Here is a 19828-nt window from a genome sequence, read left to right as displayed (position 1 = left end):
GTGGGGTCTGCTGTGTTTGAGGCTCCAGCACATGGCCTGAGGTTCTGCTTCTGTTTGCCCATCTTTCTTTATCTATGTCTCCCCTCTGCTGGCCTCCTTTTCAGACTCCAGGATGGGTACAGGATACAGTAGTAGATTTTGCTCTGCTCCACATCCTTGAGCCTCAGTTTCCTTCTCTAGAATGGGGAGGATCAAGCAGCTTTTGTGGCCATTACTTGAGAGTCATGGCATGCCTTCTGTAACGGCATCCCGCTGATCTGAAGTAAGTTCCTTACCCGAGAACAGCTTGCAGATACTTCTCAGTAGACTCACCCATGTGAGGGTAACAGACTTGGAAGAGAAATGTGTGCAGGATGTGTCTCAGTGAACATGCTGGGACATGAGGCACTATGGTAGTGATCTAGGGAGAGCTGGCCACGGCCTCAGAGTGACTGCGGACCTGGATGGTTGGCATGACAACTCAAACAGCATGGTTTTGGGGTCACAAGGGACCCAAGAGTCTCAGCGAATAAAGGCAAGACAAAAATTTGAATAGATCCAGGAAGATGGCTTAAGAAATAAAGGTATCTATCAAGTCTGAGGACCCATATTGGGGAACAAGAGAGATGTTCCTCACAAGCTGTCCTCTGATATCATTCTGCCCATACTCGTGCACACACACACACACAAGATAAATACATACAAGCAGCAAAATATTTAAATATTTTGTGAGCCAGCTACCCATCTATAAGATGCTTGCCATCTTGGAAAACCGTGCAGTCCCCACTCCCGTGCCCCAGATTATGTGCAGAAATGTAGCTGAGTCTTAAGCTGAGATGACTGTAAACCCTGATCATGTGCCCAGAAATCCCAGGGGATCCAGAGTATTCTTCACTGTAGGAGGTATGCAGGCACATGTTCCATCCAGTGCCCAGACAGCCTCATCTTGCAGGATCTAAAATACACCTGTCTTCCCATAGTGCCCACCAGGGGGCGGTGTCACCAGTGCTGAGGAAGGGCTGGTTCTAACCTTTTGGGTTTATGTGCTCCTATAAACAACATTGTAATTAACAGGAAAAGCAATGGTGACTCAGTGGGGGAGAGGTCAGCAGAGAATGAGCATCTCAGGACTTAGAACCAAGCCGGGTGTTCATCTCAGTGAGATGCCCTGCCATAGATCTCTTCTGAGAGGTACCAGTTCCATTCGTTAATCATAATTTTCGTGCCAGGGCTGAGGCGCCAACTCTGCCTTCCCCTGGATTTCCTTATCTTGGCTAGAGCTCAGTCTGGGGTTATGATGGAGATCCACATATGGATCAAGCCTGCTGGAAAGGAAGCTTGCAGGAGGAGGTGAAAGGCAAGACAAATTTTGTGGGGTGCCTGGGCTTTAGGCTGCACCAGAGGGAAACTCCTGCAGCCCAGTGAAGGAGAAGATGTGTAATATCTATGTGTAATAGCATCGAACAGATTCTCATTAGAGAACGAACACGTGATGATAAAAATGAGGCAGGCAGGCACGGAGGACAGGATGAGACCTTGGAGTATGAAGGATGCCTGAACACAAAGACTTGACGTGATCTTGGGCCAGGGAATAGCACTATTAGGAGGTGTGGCCTTGTTGGAGTAGGTGTGTCACTGTGGGCATGGGCTTTAAAACCCTCATCGTAGCTGCCTGCCTGGAAGTCAGCATTCTGCCAGCAGCCTTCAGATGAAAATGTAGAACTCCCAGCTCCTCCTGCACCATACCTGCCTGGATGCTACCATGCTCCCATCTTGATGATAATGTTAATGACCTGTAAGCCAGCCCCAGTTAGATGCTGTCCTTATAAGAGTTGCCTTGGTCATGGTGTCTATTCACAGCAATGAAACCCTAAGTAAGACACTTAGGGCGAACTCTCTGAGCAGGCTGTGCCTCTTGATAAACACATCCCATTCAGGGCACATGCGTTATGCCCCAGGTCATTCTGTCCACATGACTGTATCTCTTCCAGATTATGGATCTGATGGTTTAAATTTCTTAGTCTTCAGCACCGAGCCCCCTACTTGGAGGCCGCTGCGTTTATGGACAGATGAATGGCTGAATGAATCTGAGGATTGGCTTGCTCTGGGGGCACTTAGGCTTCTCTCTAGAGGTCTAAGAAAGGACCAGCAGGACTACTCTGTTGTCCTTCAGCCCTCCCACGGTGTGCATCGACTTGTAGTGCCCTTTCTCCCATCTCAGGCTCTGCCCACATGTGGTGTAGCCATAAAGAACCAGGCCTTTCAGACATACCAGACGGGCCATACTCTCTTGTGATAGGAACCAGGATTTTCATACAGAAAGACAGGCCCTGCATGTAGCATGATAGTGACCCTCATGGAGCCACCTCACAGCCCAGAGCGGGGCAGGCTCTGTCCTCTTCCAACATGGCTGAGGCACCAGTGCCACACACAGAGGGACAGGCCCCTAGTTGGCTTGATGAGGTTCATCTTATTCCATGTGTATGTTAATACTTTGCAGGTTTTTCCACCCAATTTGTTAGGATCCAGATGCCGTGGAAACAGGCAGATCCAGAGACAGAGGGCAGAGGTTGTCAGGGGCTGAACAGATGGCAAGGGTAGTGATGGCTAATGGGCTGGGACTCCTGGGGGGTGAGAAAGTAGCTCCAAAGTGAGAGACCAGAGGTAGATAACAGCACAGGATAGACCAGAGTCCCCGAATCCCACAGGTCCGAACAGTGACTGCCGTGCAATGCGTTTCTCCACGTTTAAAGATAAAGCAAAGGAATGTATCCCCAACTAGAACAGGGAATACAGACCCAGGACCAGAAAATCGGTGGCTCCTGGCATGCAGCCCTCTCAGAGCTTTGTCCTTTCCACGACGGAGAACATGGCCTCTCATTCTTCTGTCAGGACACACACCGAGGACTCTTCATCCAGCAACTCCGACCCACACAGAATCTTCAGCCCAGAATCAAGCTCAAACTGTTTGGCCACTCGGGATCAGGGAAATCCACACTGGTGGAATCTCTCAAGTGCGGGCTGTTAAGGAGCTTCTTCAGAAGGCGCCGGCCCAGGCTGTCCTCCACCAACTCCACCCGCTTCCCACCATCACCCCTGGCTGCTAAGCCTACAGGTAGGTGCTCCAGGTGGTGGCTGTAAGTCCTGCACTTGGGTTGTATTCTCCGATGCTCAGAGCAAAGGCCGGGGCCTCAGCCAAGATGTAGCACACATGTCCTCACCCCTGGAAGAACCCACAGGCCTCCTGATGTGAAACACACTCTGGTGACAGACTGCTGGGGACTTGGGAACCCCCACGTACTTGTCACTGGCTGTCACATGTCTCACTCTGTTCCGTGTTTCTCTTGGGAGGGTGGGGAGGACTGTGGATGTCAACTAGCTTCCTGAGAGGAACTCTTGACAGCCTGCCTAGGGAATTGCTAATGACCCTCAGGCTGAAAGAGGTTCTCCCTCCAAGTCTGCCTCCTGTTACCACTAGAGGGCAGTAGTTAGCAATCACCTCCCCCACCCCTCATGATTTCATAAGCTCTATTACTCTTATCTTGCTATCAGCAAGCCTGGCCTGGCCTTTTATCCATACCGTGAACACTTATATCAGAGGTGCAGGAAGGAAGGGCCACCTGCCAAATATTGCTTGCCCTCCTCTGCTAGCTCAAGCCCATGACCAATTATTCATGTCCCCTCTCCGAGGTGGTTGTCCTTGGACATGGTTGCTGGGTATGAGGCATTCCTAGGGATCCCTAAGGCTCTTGTGAGGGTTGGAATCTATGGGCTCTAAAGAAACATAGCAATGTGCATGTATCTAATCCCCAGAGCCCGCAGTCCTGCCTTTCCTTGGGCCGGTCTCTGCCCCTTTGACCCCATCCTTCCCATACCATTCTCCTCCTGCTTTGGGATTCCTGCACCACACCCTGAGTCTTAACCCTTCGGCCTGCAGTCTCAGTGAGCATTAACAATCTGTACCCTGGCTGTGAGAACGTGAGCGTGAGGAGCCGCAGCATGATGTTCGAGCCAGGCCTCACCAAAGGGATGCTGGAAGTGTTCGTGGCCCCATCTCACCACCTACACTGCTCGACCGATGACCAGTCCACCAAAGCCATCGACATCCAGAGTGCTTATCTGAACGGTACGCCCCACAGTTTTTTCTTTTCTGCAGGGCTCCAGGTCCTTATCCGAAGGGAGCTTTTGTGCTGTCTGCTGCATCAGAGAAAGTCCAGTGCAGACTAGTCATGGGCTAATGCAGGCCTGAGTTGTGACTGGCTCACATGCCTGAAAAGTGAAGTTACACAGTAAGGGGCTGTCAGCACCCAGCAGCAAAGCACCTAGCACAGCACCTAGCACCCAGTGGGTGCTTAATAATTGACTGGTTGGTGAATACGTAGAGCCAAGTGCCTGTATGGTGAGGTTCCAATGATGTACACAGCCCCTCACAGTTTGATAGAGCAAGCTTTTGAAAAAAGGTGACGTTTAAGCCCATCGGCCGTCATACCAAATGCTGTGACGTCACGGGGAATTCTCTGCCTGCCTTCTTGTTGTCTGTTTGCTCATGGGACAAGGGCTGAGAAAGAACCAGAGAGTAGGGAAGTGACCAGCCTCTGTCTTCATAATTACCTGCTGGCTCTCAAGGGCACTGAAGTAACAGGACTGTGTTAACTTCCGGAGGGCCTTGCCCCCAACCTCCTTTCAGCATGCCCCACGTCTTCTTCCTGTCACTAGAGCCTGCAGCTCACAGATCCTCAGGAGAGGCAAAGCGTGCCTCAGCCGGAACACTGATACTACCTGCCGAGAGGGTGGGGGGATGGCAGGATCACGGTATGTCCAGATGTGTCCAATCCTTTAACACTGTGACATGACCCGTTATCTACAGGGATGTCCTATCCATACTAAGATGTGGCCCATGGGCCACAAGTTAGACATCCTGGTGAAGCCCTGTGGTTATCCTGTACCTAGTGAAAACCATCTCACACCCGAAGCTGTGATTGTTTAACACCAGCCTGGGGAATCTCCTCGGAGCTCTGTAAGAAAACAGACTGCATCATCATCCTCCACGGCTTCCCCAGAGATGCCGGTGCTGCTTAGGGCACCCAGTTAGACAGCTTCTGATTCCGATGACCAGGGTTAAAGTCCACATCTACGTCCTTCGTTTTAAGCTTTGTGTCATCCCTGCCTCTCCGGACAGAACTGGACAGGCAGCGTGAAGAAAGGAGGCGCTTGTATTTGGGCCTCACCCTTAAAACGGCCACCACCAAGCAGGCCTCTAGGGCTGAAAGTTCTGGTTCTGGTTCCAGAACTTTCCACATGGGCATGAGCTGCCAGTTAGAGGATGTAAAACCATGTGACTCTGGGAGTTCAGCTCATTTTCCTATGGAATCTGACAGGACTGGTCTCTTCTTCCTCTGACTGGACCTCTACCTCTTTATATAATGATATGAAAGTGGAAGAAAAAAAGTCAGAGTTTGTTTGAGCACACAAACACTTCCACGTCTGCACTGGGCTCCCCACACACCTATAACATACAGATCCATCTGCAGGGGATTCAGAATAGACAAGCTGCCGATATAGCCAAAGCTATACTAATGAAAGCCATTAGGAAGGTGTCATGTAGACATAGAAGGGAGAAAGACAAGGATGTGTGTGTAGTAGAGGTTGGAGAGCATTGGATATGGGGAGCACTGAATATGTGGAGCATCAGATATGGGGAAAGAGACAAGGATGTGTGTGTAGTAGAGGTTGGGGAGCACCGGCTATGGGAGAACTGTGTGTAAGTCACTAGATACTTACACAGACACATGCTGCAGATGTCACTAGCTCTGTGCAATCCCTAGAGTGCTAGGAGCCACTGAAGTTACATGGGTGTTTTCTTTCTGCAGGAGTTGGTGATTTCAGTGTATGGGAGTTCTCTGGAAACCCTGTGTACTTCTGTTGCTATGACTACTTCGCTGCCAATGATCCCACATCCATCCACATCATCGTTTTCAGTCTTGAAGAACCCTATGAGATCCAGCTGAACCAAGTGATTTTCTGGCTTAGTTTCTTGAAGTCTCTGGTCCCAGTTGAAGAACCCATAGGTGAGTGAGGTTCTTCCTTCCTTTTCCCTGAGATGTTTCTATCGGGGTCCTCATGCTGGCTACACTCAGACCCTACAGAACGGCACTCCCAGCTATGCCTTCCTCCCAGCCGTGAGCCATCCTTGACAGCCACTTCTCTCCCTGTAAACTTCATCACTAAGGGCATCATTGATGACTGTACATCGGAGTCTTCCATCTGTGACTCCTGCTCCCTTCTGGAAAGCACTGGGTTATCCTTCAGTCTGCGGCTCCATGCAGCCTTGGTAAAAAGGAGCAGGGGCCTGGCCTCAGCACACTGGCTAGAGGAGAGGGTGATGGAATAGGCGTTGTGTCTAGCCAGATTTATTGCAAATGCACTCATCCCTGGTGCAGGGTGATGTTCAGTAGCCATCTTCTGTCTTCAGAGGCCCATGCTTAAAACATCAGCTGGCTGACCTCCCACAGGATGTCTTTCTGCCTCTTACGTCTCCCTGACCATATCTCTTTTAAAATCCTTCTGTGAGGAAAGGCCCTGCCTGTGTGAGCTGGAGACAGTTTCTCTCTAGGCTGTGTCCGGTGTATGGCTACATCCAGAAGGATCCCTTTCTCCTCTCCCCAGACCCTCTCTCCACCATGAAAGCCGACCTTGGTGGCAATTTTCCCACATACATGTCAAAACCCATTTAAAGACACCCCCCAGAGCTGCTTTCTGTGCTGCTGTCTGCTGACAAGGTCTAGTGGAGGATCAGGACCAGAGAGACCACAGTCTATAATGTAGCCCTTGAGTCTGTGTGCAGGTTGCACATTACCTGTGCAGGTGGTCTAGGCATGTGGCCAGCACAGCCAGAGAGGAGACCGGACTCTCACAAGGTATGCTTTCTTCCTCAGCATTTGGAGGAAAGCTGAAGAACCCGCTCCGAGTTGTCCTGGTGGCCACACATGCTGACATCATGAACATCCCTCGTCCTGCTGGAGGCGAGTTTGGATATGATAAGGATACATCCCTGCTGAAAGAGATCAGGAACAGGTGAGGGCAGTCAGCATCCTCGTGGGTGGGGTGAACATCAGGGCTGGGGGAGGGGTCAGGTGAGATGATGGGGCAGAAGGCATGTGGCCATGCTGGGTGAGCTGGTGTGTGGTGGCTGAAGGAACTTTCATCATTGGTTGATCCTTGGTTGAGTTTTTTTATTTTCATCGAAACAATGAGTACACTTGCAGCAACTCTCTCTAGACGCAGGGAGACTGTGGTCAAAGGTCACAACCCTCTCTCCTGTTCCCACCCAGCACCCCACACAATCTTCTGCTCTCATTGTAGGAGAAAGAATGGAGATTTGAGTTCCTCTCCGATCTGTGTGAGCATACAAGTCCGTTGTTTCTCTTATAAAGGTGTATAAAATGCCTGAAGTTGGGCAGGGAATAACAAAAAGATGTATTTAGCTTAGGAGGAGAGAAGTCTAAACCCCATTTGTGATGACGTCCCCCGGATGACATCACTTCCTGGTGTGTGACATCATGGTGGGGAGCATGTGAGGATAGGAATTCAGAGAGGTTCTGGGTTTAGGAATTCAGAGAGGTTCACAGGCCCCACGGGAGCTACTTTGTTAACACATGTCACCACACTGGGGACAAAGCCTCTGTAACACAGGCACCCCTGGAGGACACCCTGCATCCAAACTGTAGCAGGCTTCTAGGCTCCGTCAAAATGTTTAAGCTTGGCTGGAGAGATGGCTCAGCAGTTAAGAGCACATGCTACTCTTCAAGAGGACCTGAACTTGGTTCCCAGTACCCACACCTGCAGCCGCCTGTAACTCCAGTTCCAGGGGGATCTAATGTCCCCTTGTGCCCTCCGTGGGCTCCCAAACACAGGTGGTACATACACAGAGCAAGTCTTTAAAACAGAGTTGAACTTGCAGCTTCCTGTAACTCACTGGCACTGAGGTGTTGAATTATCAGTGAGAGATACAGCCTGTTTTCTCCCGCCATGCAAAGAGGTCTTAATGTGAATATTTTTAGATCGGGATGTCACTTTCTTATTCTACTTGTGATCTAAGCCCTGCACCATTAGCAGTACTTCCTCCCCTCCCCCGAATCCTCTGCATTAGAAGGCTCTGGCATCTTTTTACACTCTGTTCCTCTACCTGTGCTGAAACCCCAGACTCCCAATTATGTGGCTGAGGGAGTACACTGACTTACCAGAGGGACCAGCAAGATTCACCCAACAGCAGGGACAGAGAGGCTTCTCCAGGGTCTCTTCTTCCTTTCCTCCCATCAGCCACAAGGGCCAGTAGGAATAAGGCCCCTGGCTGGGAAGACCTAAAGTTGACTGAGAGCTGATGCCACTCCTGCTCTTGCCATAGGTTTGGGAATGACCTTCACGTCTCCAATAAGCTGTTTGTACTGGATGCAGGAGCATCTGGGTCTAAGGACATTAAAGTTCTTCGGAATCACCTGCAAGAAATACGGAGTCAGATTGTCTCGGTGAGTACGTATGGGGGGGCTGGAACCCCGCCGTGGGGACGCGAGCACTGCTCAGCATGTTGGCTCTGCTCTAGTGCCCCCAGTTTGGTTTTCAGGGGGACAGGCAGACAGTAGAAGCCAGGACTAAAGTCTGTTTCCAGGTGGTATCCTCCTGTTACTCTGGAAGAGGCACAAAGAGAGAGAGAAACAGACAAGGAAGGAGATGGAGGGGTGTTATGGACAATAGTGAAGAGGGCATCAAGTTCTTATCATATTTCCTGGCTTCTTTAAATATAAAGTTTATTTTTATAACTCACAACACCAATTCTAATTTGCTTTATTTAAGTATGTGTAACAAGTTCAGAAAAGAAAAGTAGTTACTAATGAGATTTACTGGAGGACATGTGTTGAGAGGTGAAAACACACTGGCTGAGACTATTGTCATTGGCACATTGGATGAGACTGTGTTTTCATCTACACATTAGAAGAGACTGTTTTCTTTGATACATTGGATGAGACTGTGTTTCATTGATACACTGGATGACACTGTCTTTTATTGATACATTGGATGAGACTGTTCTTATTGATACATTGATTGAGACTATTCTCATTGATACATTGGATGAGATTGTTCTCATTGATGCATTTAATGAGACTGTTCTCATTGATACATTGTATAAGACTGTTCTCATTAACAGACTGGATAAGACTGTTCTCATTGATACATTGGATAAGACTGTTCTCATTGATACATTGGATAAGACTGTTCTCATTAACAGACTGGATGAGACTGTTCTCATTGATACATTGGATAAGACTGTTCTCATTAACAGACTGGATGAGACTGTTCTCATTGATACATTGGATGAGACTGTTCTCATTGACACATTGGATGAGACTGTTCTCATTGATACATTGATTGAGACTGTTCTCATTAATGCATTGGATAAGACTGTTCTCATTGATACATTGGATAAGACTGTTCTCATTGATACATTGGATAAGACTGTTCTCATTAACAGACTGGATGAGACTGTTCTCATTGATACATTGGATAAGACTGTTCTCATTAACAGACTGGATGAGACTGTTCTCATTGATACATTGGATAAGACTGTTCTCATTGATACATTGGATGAGACTGTTCTCATTGACACATTGGATGAGACTGTTCTCATTGATACATTGATTGAGACTGTTCTCATTAATGCATTGGATAAGACTGTTCTCATTGATACATTGGATAAGACTGTTCTCATTGATACATTGGATAAGACTGTTCTCATTAACAGACTGGATGGGACTGTTCTCATTGATACATTGGATAAGACTGTTCTCATTAACAGACTGGATGAGACTGTTCTCATTGATACATTGGATAAGACTGTTCTCATTGATACATTGGATGAGACTGTTCTCATTGACACATTGGATGAGACTGTTCTCATTGATACATTGATTGAGACTGTTCTCATTAATGCATTGGATAAGACTGTTCTCATTGATACATTGGATAAGACTGTTCTCATTGATACATTGGATAAGACTGTTCTCATTGATACATTGGATAAGACTGTTCTCATTGATACATTGGATGAGACTGTTCTCATTAACAGACTGGATGAGACTGTGTTGTCATTGACACATTGGATGAGACTGTGTTTTCATTACAGGTAAAGTGAGCAAGTGCTTCACTTTTCGTAGTGTCACAGGTGCACTATGATTCTACCCAAAATCCACATAGGATGGAGGGCATTGGGATTTTCATCTTGATATTGAAATGGAAGGAGAAAACATGTTTCAATGATTTTATAATCAAAACAGCCAAGACAACTTACAGAGTGTCCTCAGATATCAGGATGTCCATTGAAATTCACGAGCACACAAAGAAGCTGAGTCAAAGAGATGGCTCTCTTAGTAACGTGTTCAGTACACAGACAGAAGGCTGAGGAGCACCCATATAAGAGCTAAGCATGCAGGTCTGCACTTGTAGTCTCAGTGCTGGGGAGGGTGGTCGACGACAGGGGAGGAGCCCAGAAGCTTGCTGGGCAGCTGCATTGGTCAAACAGGAAATTCCAGGTTCAGTGACAAACCCTGTGTCAAAAAATATGGTGGAGAGTGATTGAGGGAAGACCTTTGACATGTAGCACGCACATTATGTGCACACACAAATACACATGCAGGCATCAAGAAAGGGAGGGAGAAAGAGAAGGTGTTATTTCAGTTTAATAGAGAAAATGGTTACTTAATAAACAAACACAACTGCTTATTTGCTTGGGATGAAATAAGTTGGACTGTTCGGCTCATGACGTAGCCAAAAAATGAATGGATTGAAGCTTGCAGATGTATAAATAAATATCACGGTGGGAGCATGCCCGGCTGGAAAGGGCTGAAGTGGACACAGCGTCAGACACAGGCAAAGAGACTAATTTCTGACCTTGTAGGAAACTTAACTCTTTCTTACTGTTCTGTGCCCCATTAAATGCTGGTGAAATTTAACTCTTTATCTCTCTTATTATTTACTTGATAATTCTGTGCTCGAATAAGCGCTGGAAAACTTAACTCTTTTACTTTATAAACTGACTTCATAATTCTCTGGCAGTTAGCATATGCTGTGGAGCAGTGGGGAATTCAGGAAAGGATTATTGCTAAGACTCCTTTCTCTCTTGCCCAGAGTCCTTGCCTCTCACTGGGTAGGTGAGAGGGAGGCTTGGAGCAATTAACTTTTAGTGAACGAGGAAAAGAAAGTCATACGGAAGAAAAAACTTTTACATAGGCAGTATGCACAGAAGCATACATGTTTATATACATGCACATTCTGGTCAGGCCTGACCACCTGTTTTATCAACTCCACAAATGGTCATGTATACTTAATATATACATACCTATACTTACACACACACACACACACACATTTGGAGGATGGAGCTAAAGCCCCCACAATCAAGTTCCATTGAGCAAGTGCCAGTGCAGGAAAAAAAAATCACTCATTCTGGGTGAAAAATAAGCTCCAACCTTTATTGCTCAGAAAAAGAAAAAACTTCTACCCTTTTATTGAGTATGAAAAAGCCCCGTCCTTGTCAGTAAGGAGAAACTTACTGTTAAAAAAAAAAAAAAAAAAAAACTGTCTTGTGGTAAGAAGAAGTCTGTCTGCTCTCTCTGCTGTGTGTGCTGTATGTGCTGTGTGTGCTGTGCTGTGTGTGCTATGCTGTGTGTGCTGTGTGCTGTATGTGCTGTGTGTGCTGTATGTGCTCTGTGTGCTGTGCTGTGTGTGCTGTGTGTGCTGTGTGTGTGTGCTGTGTGTACTGTGCTGTGTGTGCTGTGTGTGTGCTGTGCTGTGTGTGCTGTGTGTGCTATGTGTGCTGTGTGTACTGTGCTGTGTGTGCTGTGTGTGTGCTGTGCTGTGTGTGCTATGTGTACTGTGTGTGCTGTGTGTGCTATGTGTACTGTGTGTGCTGTGTGTGCTGTGTGTGTGCTGTGCTGTGTGTGTTGTGCTGTGCTGTGTGTGCTGTGCTGTATGTGCTGTGCTGTGTGTGCTGTGTGTGTGCTGTGCTGTGTGTGCTGTGTGTGCTGTGCTGTGCTGTATGTGCTGTGCTGTTCTGTGTGCTGTGCTGTGTGTGCTGTGTGTGTGCTGTGCTGTGTGTACTATGTGCTGTGCTGTGTGTGCTGTGTGTGTGCTGTGCTGTGCTGTGCTTTCCCTCCCTGCCATTATTGTCCTCTGTCCTAGTTCTTGTACTTCTTAAAGACAGATAATCACATGGTACTCCAAGCATCTTTTTACAGAAGTTCACAACAATTTCAGCCACAAACCCACATTATAAACTGAGTAAGAAGTTACAGCAGAAATGCTCATATTAAAACTAAGTAAATACTCATGATCTGCCATGAGCTCCACAGGCCATTAAAAGTTTAAAACCATAATTCTTATGTCTAAGTTAGCATGGTTTTGTCAAGAGGCCAGTCAAAATGCCCAGTGTCTCATTTATATGGGAGCTTTATAGAGATAAATCCAGCTAAGATTTTATCTTCTGTCCTACAATAAATGGCTCTTTCTCAGTTTATGACCTTTGGCTATCAGGTAATGGTTTCACAGCCAGTCCAAAAGGAATGTTTTCCCTGACCATAAATCTGTTACACTCCTGCTTTCTATCTTAGTGCAATTAGGTTGTGACACACAAAGGTTTCCAGGGCCCTAACTGCAGCTTTCATATTAGAGTGCCCAAAATTATTTGTCTAAATTTAGGAATTCTATAGAATAATGATTAGGAATTATAAAATCCTATATTTGTCTATGTAGCATTATTATAAGGAAGTACATCTTTGTTAATATGTAGTCCAATTGGGTGGGCCAATGCCCAGGAATTGTTATGTTAATGTAATAATGCCAGGCGTATCAGCAATAAGAATCAATCCTTAGATAAGATTTCTGAAAGCCTAGCGATTCAGAATTACCCATCGCAGCCATACAAAACACTTCATCATCTCCAGAACCTCACTTTTATATGCTTTAGCCTTTCCTAAGGTGGCACCTGACAGATGGAAATTTTAGACAATGTATTTTTAAAATAGCTCGGGACTGAGGGATCCTTCTAACGGTTTTCAAAAGAATTTATACCTGTTTGAAAAGAAGTACTTTTCTTTTTTCTTGTCAGAAGAAATTTATGCAGCAAAAAGTGGTACATAGGCGAGGGTAGATGCCCGTGTGTGTGAGAAATGGAGGATTTCCTAGATGAAGGCTGCTACAGTGGTGAAGGGCACCGTGATGGGAAAGACTGAGCAGCCTCAGGGAGCTTTCCCTTGTCCTGAGTGAAGGGTGCAGCTCATCTCTCCCCCAGTGGGGTCACCCTGTACCGGGGTTGGGGAACACCCAAATCTCTATCACAAGCCCTTGCTACAGGTGTGCTTTCAGGGGTAACCATAAGACCTAAACCTAGTTAACATACCATTCCGTGTGTCTCACAGACCCTTGGTTTTCAACTGGCAATTGTTTAGTCATAATATGGGGGTGCTCTGCCTAAAGACAGCACTGGGACAGTCATCGACCCAGTTCTGAGCCAGTAAAGCACTGACCTCTTCCTCTGGGTATTTGCTGCGTGGATGAATGCTGCCTCTCCAGGTTCTTAGAGCTTCACAGTTGTGCCGTGACTAACCCGTCCCACCTGCGTGTCTAGGGATGTCCTCCCATGACTCACCTGTGTGAGAAGATCATCTCTACTCTGCCCTCCTGGCGGAAGCTCAACGGGCCAAACCAGCTGATGTCGCTGCAGCAGTTTGTGTATGACGTGCAGGACCAGCTGAACCCCCTGGCCTCTGAGGATGACCTCAGGCGCATTGCACAGCAGCTGCACAGCACGGGAGAGGTGAGGACTGGGGGTGGGTGAGCCCTGGCTGGCAAAGGGTCCTGCCATGTTTGCAGTCTCATCACAGGAGGCTCTCCTCACCCTGTTAAGTCACACAGGATTTCTGCCCCCCCCCCACTTCTCCTTAGTGTTACTAGTGCTCAGAGTCTGAGCTGGGTGTTTCTGGGTTTTGGGTCTCTTATTCAAGAACTTGAAGTGAAGGCCTGCGTGGTTTACAAAGATAGCAGGAATATTTCAAAGCAAAGCAAAAAGCAATAGGGCAGATTGGAAAGCGATACACTGGCCAGAGTGACAGTAGGTCTCATGTGTGAGGTTGCTCCAGAGCCTGGGACTTCCTTACGAGGTCTAAAAAGAGGCTTAAGTTTGGTTATAAGCGTTTTGGAGGCTCTCTATTTTGATGGACAGGTTTGGGTTATATAAGCCTTTGCTTACTGTGAATATCTCTTCCCATGGTGCATCTAATTTTTGTCATATCCATGCCTAACTATGCATATGCATAACATGATTAATTAAGGACTCTTCCTTAAAAATTTACTTACAGGACACAGTTTTCCTGATTACACCTGCACCCAAACCAGTTCAGACTGGATATGGCTCTTTTACTGTCATATACTGACATGACTAGATTGAATAGAGTCTATATATTTGATGGTTGTTAAAAGGAGAAGAAACTTATTCCATTATGAGGTGTGTGTGTGTGTATGTGTGTGTGTGTGTGTGTCTAAGTGCATGTTTAAGTGTGTATATGTGTGTATGTGCAAGTGTGTATACTTTGATGGAGGTTGGGTTCTAGGGTGTTAACAGGCTGCTACATGCATTGTTCAGAGTGTTGTGTGTGTGCACAGGACATTGAGATAAGGGTCTCAGGCATTGTTAGGACTGAGATGTATGCAAAGCTCATAACAGATAGAAGAACTGTTGCCCTTGCACATCTGCCTTATGTCTGCTGTTCTGGTCTGTCTGTCTGTCTACTTGTTTTGCTGATGTCTTAGTTAGTTACTCTTGTCCTGAGTTTGTCATTGCCCCCTCAGGTTCCCCCTGCATCCCTGTTCTTCCCGGCAGCCTTAGGCTGGCTGCTCTGAGGGAACTGAAAAGCTCTGGCTCCAGAAATGATTCTGGGTTGACAAATACTGAGAAAAGCCCACAAGTAGTCTTCATGGTGACGGTGTCTGTGGACAGTAAGACACTCTGGGGTGCATGGTGCCCATATCAGGACCACACATTTCACGACCTCCCTCAACTTCCACCAGAAATGACAGAAATTGGAGTCTTTACTCTTGGTTATGGGACCTTTAGCCCAGCATGAAAGCTCTGTTCTAACTGCATCATCATATGCCTGTCCCCAGAAGTGACAGAGCCATCCCCTTCTTCCTATGAAATCAAGTGGCTATATGAGCTACGCTAGTCCAAGAGCAACAGCTGTGATTACTTACAATTAAAACAGTTCTGAGAATATTGGAAACCAGAAGCTGGGTTCGTTGATTTTGGGTGCCAGGTCAAGGCCTAATGTTGTTTAATTTTATTTTGTTGTTTATGTTTGGATCTAAAATCTAGAGCTAGTGGCCCAGAAGGACCTCAAACAGTGAGGTCAGCCTTTGAATTTCTAGTAAACTGCCAGCTGATTGGCTGGCTGACTCGCGACTCCCAGTAAACTGTTAGCCGATTGGCTGACTAACTCGCAATACTGTAAGAACACAGGTGGAGCAAAGGTAGAAATGAAAAGGTGTCTCCCCCATAAAATAAACTTTATTCTTTGCCAGGATTCTCATACCTACTAGTTCTTGACCAGACATTTTCTAAACCATGATATACAATCCTTTTAATGTCATATCACATTTCCTTTTCCCCTTGAGCTTGAGGCTTTAAGAAATAAAAGACTGGAAGAGCAAAGGAAATCTCAGCTATGTGGGCCAGATGTGCCCAGCTGGAGCCGTCTTAAGTCTGGTTAAGAACTGCAGCTCCTTAGTTTCCTCCTCCACGGTCAAGCTTTGTTCTTCTGGAGCTTATAGAAATAGCTGTAGTTAGCTTGACAAAGGGGGATCCACTCTATCAATGCTTTGGTGAGAACGGACTGTCTCTCCTTGGAGGATCAAAAATGAAAGCAGTAGAGCGCATGGCCAGCAGGGGGAGCCAGAGCCTCCAGCAGGGAAAGCTGTCTCAGGAGCACCATTCATGGAACACCCTAAAAGGGCCCCCAAGAAAAAAGTGGTTTCTGGCTTTGTTTTGTTTTCTTCTTACATATTTCCCCCTTCAACTTTTGTTCATTTAAAGAAATAGACATACTGGCCGCCATCTGGTGTTTCCTCTTTCAGCTGAAGAGTTATCAGAGGGGCAAGCTTAAAAAAATGTGACGACGCCTTGTCTCAGACAAACAACAGACACTACCATGAATCCTCGTGTCCTCAAATCTCAGCTAACACAGACTGATTATTTGCCTTTTGATTCTCTTTGCATCCTTTCTTTCATCCTTTTCCTTTTCTTTGCACCCATTACCCATAAATCATTGAGTCTCTCCAAAGACCAGGTTGGTCTCACACAAAACGCATGCGCACAACCCAGAACCAGCCTGATTCAGTACGGTGGCTACGCTTATTGTCTTCTCGTGGGGGTTTCCGTTTGCCCTGAAAATCTCTTGATAGCTGCTTTTACTCGTGTGTGTGTGTGTGTGTGTGTGTGTGTGTGTGTGTGTGTGTGTGTGTGCGTGCGCGCGCGCGCGCGTGTTTCCTAGATTCCACCTCAGATGCCATCAGAAGCCAACCATTTCATTCTCTCCTCTTGCCTCCTTTCCAAGTCTCTCTTCACTTTGTTGCTTTTGTTTTTGTCTTTTCGCGTTTTCAATGTTTACCTCTATGGGCATTTGCTTCTGAGAAACTCTCTTCTGACGTTTCAGCTTGGGGCAGGGGTCTGTTTTGTTTTGTTTTGTTTTGCTTTGCTTTTTTATCCATTAATTAATCAATTTATTTACTTTGCATCCCAATCGCACCCCCTTTCTCCCTGCCCCACCCTCGCACGCCCCGCCTCCCATTCCCTTCTCCCCTTCTCCTCCAAGAACCAACCCACCCTGGCACATCCCAACCCACTCATGGCTCACTGAGTCTCCTTACGATTGCCCCCTGAGCTCTGGGCGATGGGTGCCTTTGGCCTGGGTTTCCTTTCCCTCTGGTGACTCCGAGTTGTCCCCTCTGGCAGATCAACATCATGCAGAGTGAGACAGTGCAGGATGTGTTGCTGCTGGATCCTCGATGGCTCTGCACCAACGTCCTGGGGAAGCTGCTGTCTGTGGAGACGCCCCGAGCCCTGCACCATTATCGGGGCCGCTACACCATGGAAGACATCCAGCGTCTGGTCCCGGATAGTGACGTGGAAGAGCTACTACAGATACTTGATGCCATGGACATCTGCGCCCGAGACCTGAGTAGTGGGACTATGGTGGATATCCCTGCTCTGATCAAAACAGACAGCCTGCAGCGCTCCTGGGCCGATGAGGAGGATGAGGTGATGGTGTACGGCGGGGTGCGCATCGTCCCCGTAGAGCACCTCACCCCCTTCCCCTGTGGTATCTTTCACAAAGTTCAGGTCAACTTGTGCCGCTGGATCCACCAGCAGAGCGCTGAGGGCGATGCGGACATCCGTCTGTGGGTGAGCGGCTGCAGGATCGCCAACCGTGGGGCCGAGTTGCTGGTGCTGCTGGTCAATCACGGTCAGGGCATCGAGGTGCAGGTGCGTGGACTGGAGACCGAGAAGATTAAGTGCTGCCTGCTGCTGGACTCGGTGTGCAGCACCATCGAGACTGTCATGGCCACCACCTTGCCAGGGTTGTTGACGGTGAAGCATTACCTGAGCCCCCAGCAGCTAAGGGAGCACCACGAACCGGTCATGGTCTACCAGCCCCGGGACTTCTTCCGCGCACAGACCCTGAAAGAGAGCTCCCTTACCAACACCATGGGAGGGTACAAGGAGAGCTTCAGCAGCATCACGTGCTTTGGGTGTCATGATGTCTACTCACAGGCCAGTCTTGGCATGGATATCCATGCATCAGACCTGAGTCTCCTGACCCGGAGGAAACTGAGTCGCCTGCTTGACCCACCCGACCCCATGGGGAAGGACTGGTGTCTTCTGGCCATGAACTTGGGCCTCCCAGACATGGTGGCCAAACACAACGTCAATACCAGGGCTTCTAGGGATTTCCTCCCCAGCCCAGTGCATGCCTTGCTACAGGAATGGACCTCCTACCCTGAGAGCACGGTGGGCATCCTTATATCCAAACTTCGGGAGCTGGGGCGCCGGGATGCTGCGGACTTTTTACTGAAGGCCTCCTCTGTGTTCAAGATCAACCTTGATGGCCAGGAGGCCTATGCCTCAAGCTGTAACAGTGGCACATCCTACAATTCCATTAGCTCAGTGGTGTCCCGGTGAGGGCAGCCTTGGCTTGGGTAGGGTCTTTACAGACTGAGATGCAAGGGAGGAGGGGAGGGGGCAGCCACCCTTCCCAGTGCAGATTCTCCCAATTCCTTCTGCTCCTGAAGACACCACCCTCCACCCAGTCCTCCATTTGCCAGCCTCCGCCTCCCTTCCTCTCATGCACCCCCCAGTCAAGAGCAGACCGTACACACTTTGGTCACTTGGGAAGCTGGAGCCCCTCCTGTCAGTGTTTTGGACCCCATATCTTGTTCTCTGATACCTTGCTTCTTACTGATAATTTTATTGGAATTCCGAACTTTTCACCGAAGGAAAAAAAATTTAAATTCCTTTGATTGTCCTTACCAAACACATACACACATACGCGCGCGCACACACACACACCCCACACACACACATCCATAACGTGTATTTCTTATCTTTTTCTCTGCTGTACCAGCCCCTCAGCTTATCTTTTTTATATTTGTAGGAGAGACTCCCATGCTTGGACCCCACTGTATGATTTATAAACAGACAATTTGTGAGTGCCTTTTGCAGAAGAGGGTGTGGTGGATCGTCTGAGTCAGCCCGGAGCTGTCACCAAGGAAACGCTACCTCTCTGTCCCTTGCTGTGTGCTGGTCATCGCCAGAGGTGCTTCACTCTGACTCGTTGGTTTTGGGTTCTTCCTTTGTCTTTCTTTTCCTAGGGAGGGGGTACTCTGCGCTTCATTTGGCAAGGAGAAAGGAAAAAGGAGTCCTCCCCAGAGTGTTCATGGCCAGTGTTGCTGTAAGAAGACAATTTTGGTTGCTTTTGTCAAAAGGACCCATGTGAACATGCACATGAGACCTACAGATGGTCACACTTCTCCCTCCCTCCCTTCTCAGGTAGAAGGTTGACATAGTGAAGGGTTACGGAGATCTGTGTTAAGAATTCCGAAGACCCCCCCCCCAACTCATAGCCCATCGCAGTCCGTTATTGTTGGTGCATAGCAGATGGGTGTGGCGCTGAGATCCTGGTTTGATCACTTTCTGTACTTGAAGTCTGAGAGAAAGGAAACAGAGGGAACAAGTTTTCTTTGGGGTGATTGAGATTGTGATGGGATTTTAAATCAGTGTGAGGGAATGTGTTTTAATTCTTCTGTCCTGAGAAGCATGTAATGTTACATCTGTACATATATATATGCACTATGTATATACATATATATTGATACTGGTATTTTTACTTAATCTATAAGATGTCGTAAAATAATTAAGTTTGGTTTTTTTTTTCCTCTCTCTTCTTCTGTTTTATAAATAAACGGTTGCTTATTGCATTTGATTGGCTAGTCCTTGATTCAAAAGAAGTACCCTCCATTGGGTTTTCCACACATCATGTCTCCACTATGGCATCGAATGATGCAGGATCCAGATATAATCTAATCTTCAGGATGTGGAAAGTGCCTGCCTGATGCCTATTTATTTATAAAACTGGCCGTGGCAGACAAAATACCAAGGGCTTGGATGTTGTTCACCTTTGTTCTCCATTTTACTTTGAACTCCTGTCTCAGATGGCCCCATGTTCCTTCCAGACCTGGATTCTTAGGCTTT

General features: G+C 47.4%; 1 protein-coding gene across 2 annotated transcripts in view; it reads left to right on the top strand.

Annotated features, from left to right (window-relative positions):
- Positions 1-19548, top strand: part of DAPK1 (death associated protein kinase 1) — a 146571-nt gene extending 127023 nt beyond the window's left edge. For both annotated transcript variants that reach the window (XM_080942326.1, XM_080942327.1), the window contains exons 20-27: positions 2872-3094; positions 3917-4105; positions 5850-6047; positions 6915-7053; positions 8384-8504; positions 13655-13843; positions 17033-18255; positions 18732-19548. In XM_080942326.1, the coding sequence (XP_080798452.1) occupies positions 2872-3094; positions 3917-4105; positions 5850-6047; positions 6915-7053; positions 8384-8504; positions 13655-13843; positions 17033-18255; positions 18732-18771 (2322 nt within the window). In that variant the 3' untranslated portion in view covers positions 18772-19548. The remainder of the gene's footprint in view (positions 1-2871; positions 3095-3916; positions 4106-5849; positions 6048-6914; positions 7054-8383; positions 8505-13654; positions 13844-17032; positions 18256-18731) is intronic.
- The last annotated feature ends 280 nt before the right edge of the window (positions 19549-19828 follow it).

Source organism: Micromys minutus (assembly GCF_963924665.1).
Source record: "Micromys minutus genome assembly, chromosome: 1".
NCBI classification, from domain to species: domain Eukaryota; kingdom Metazoa; phylum Chordata; class Mammalia; order Rodentia; family Muridae; genus Micromys; species Micromys minutus.
This window is presented reverse-complemented; position numbering and strand designations above follow the sequence as displayed.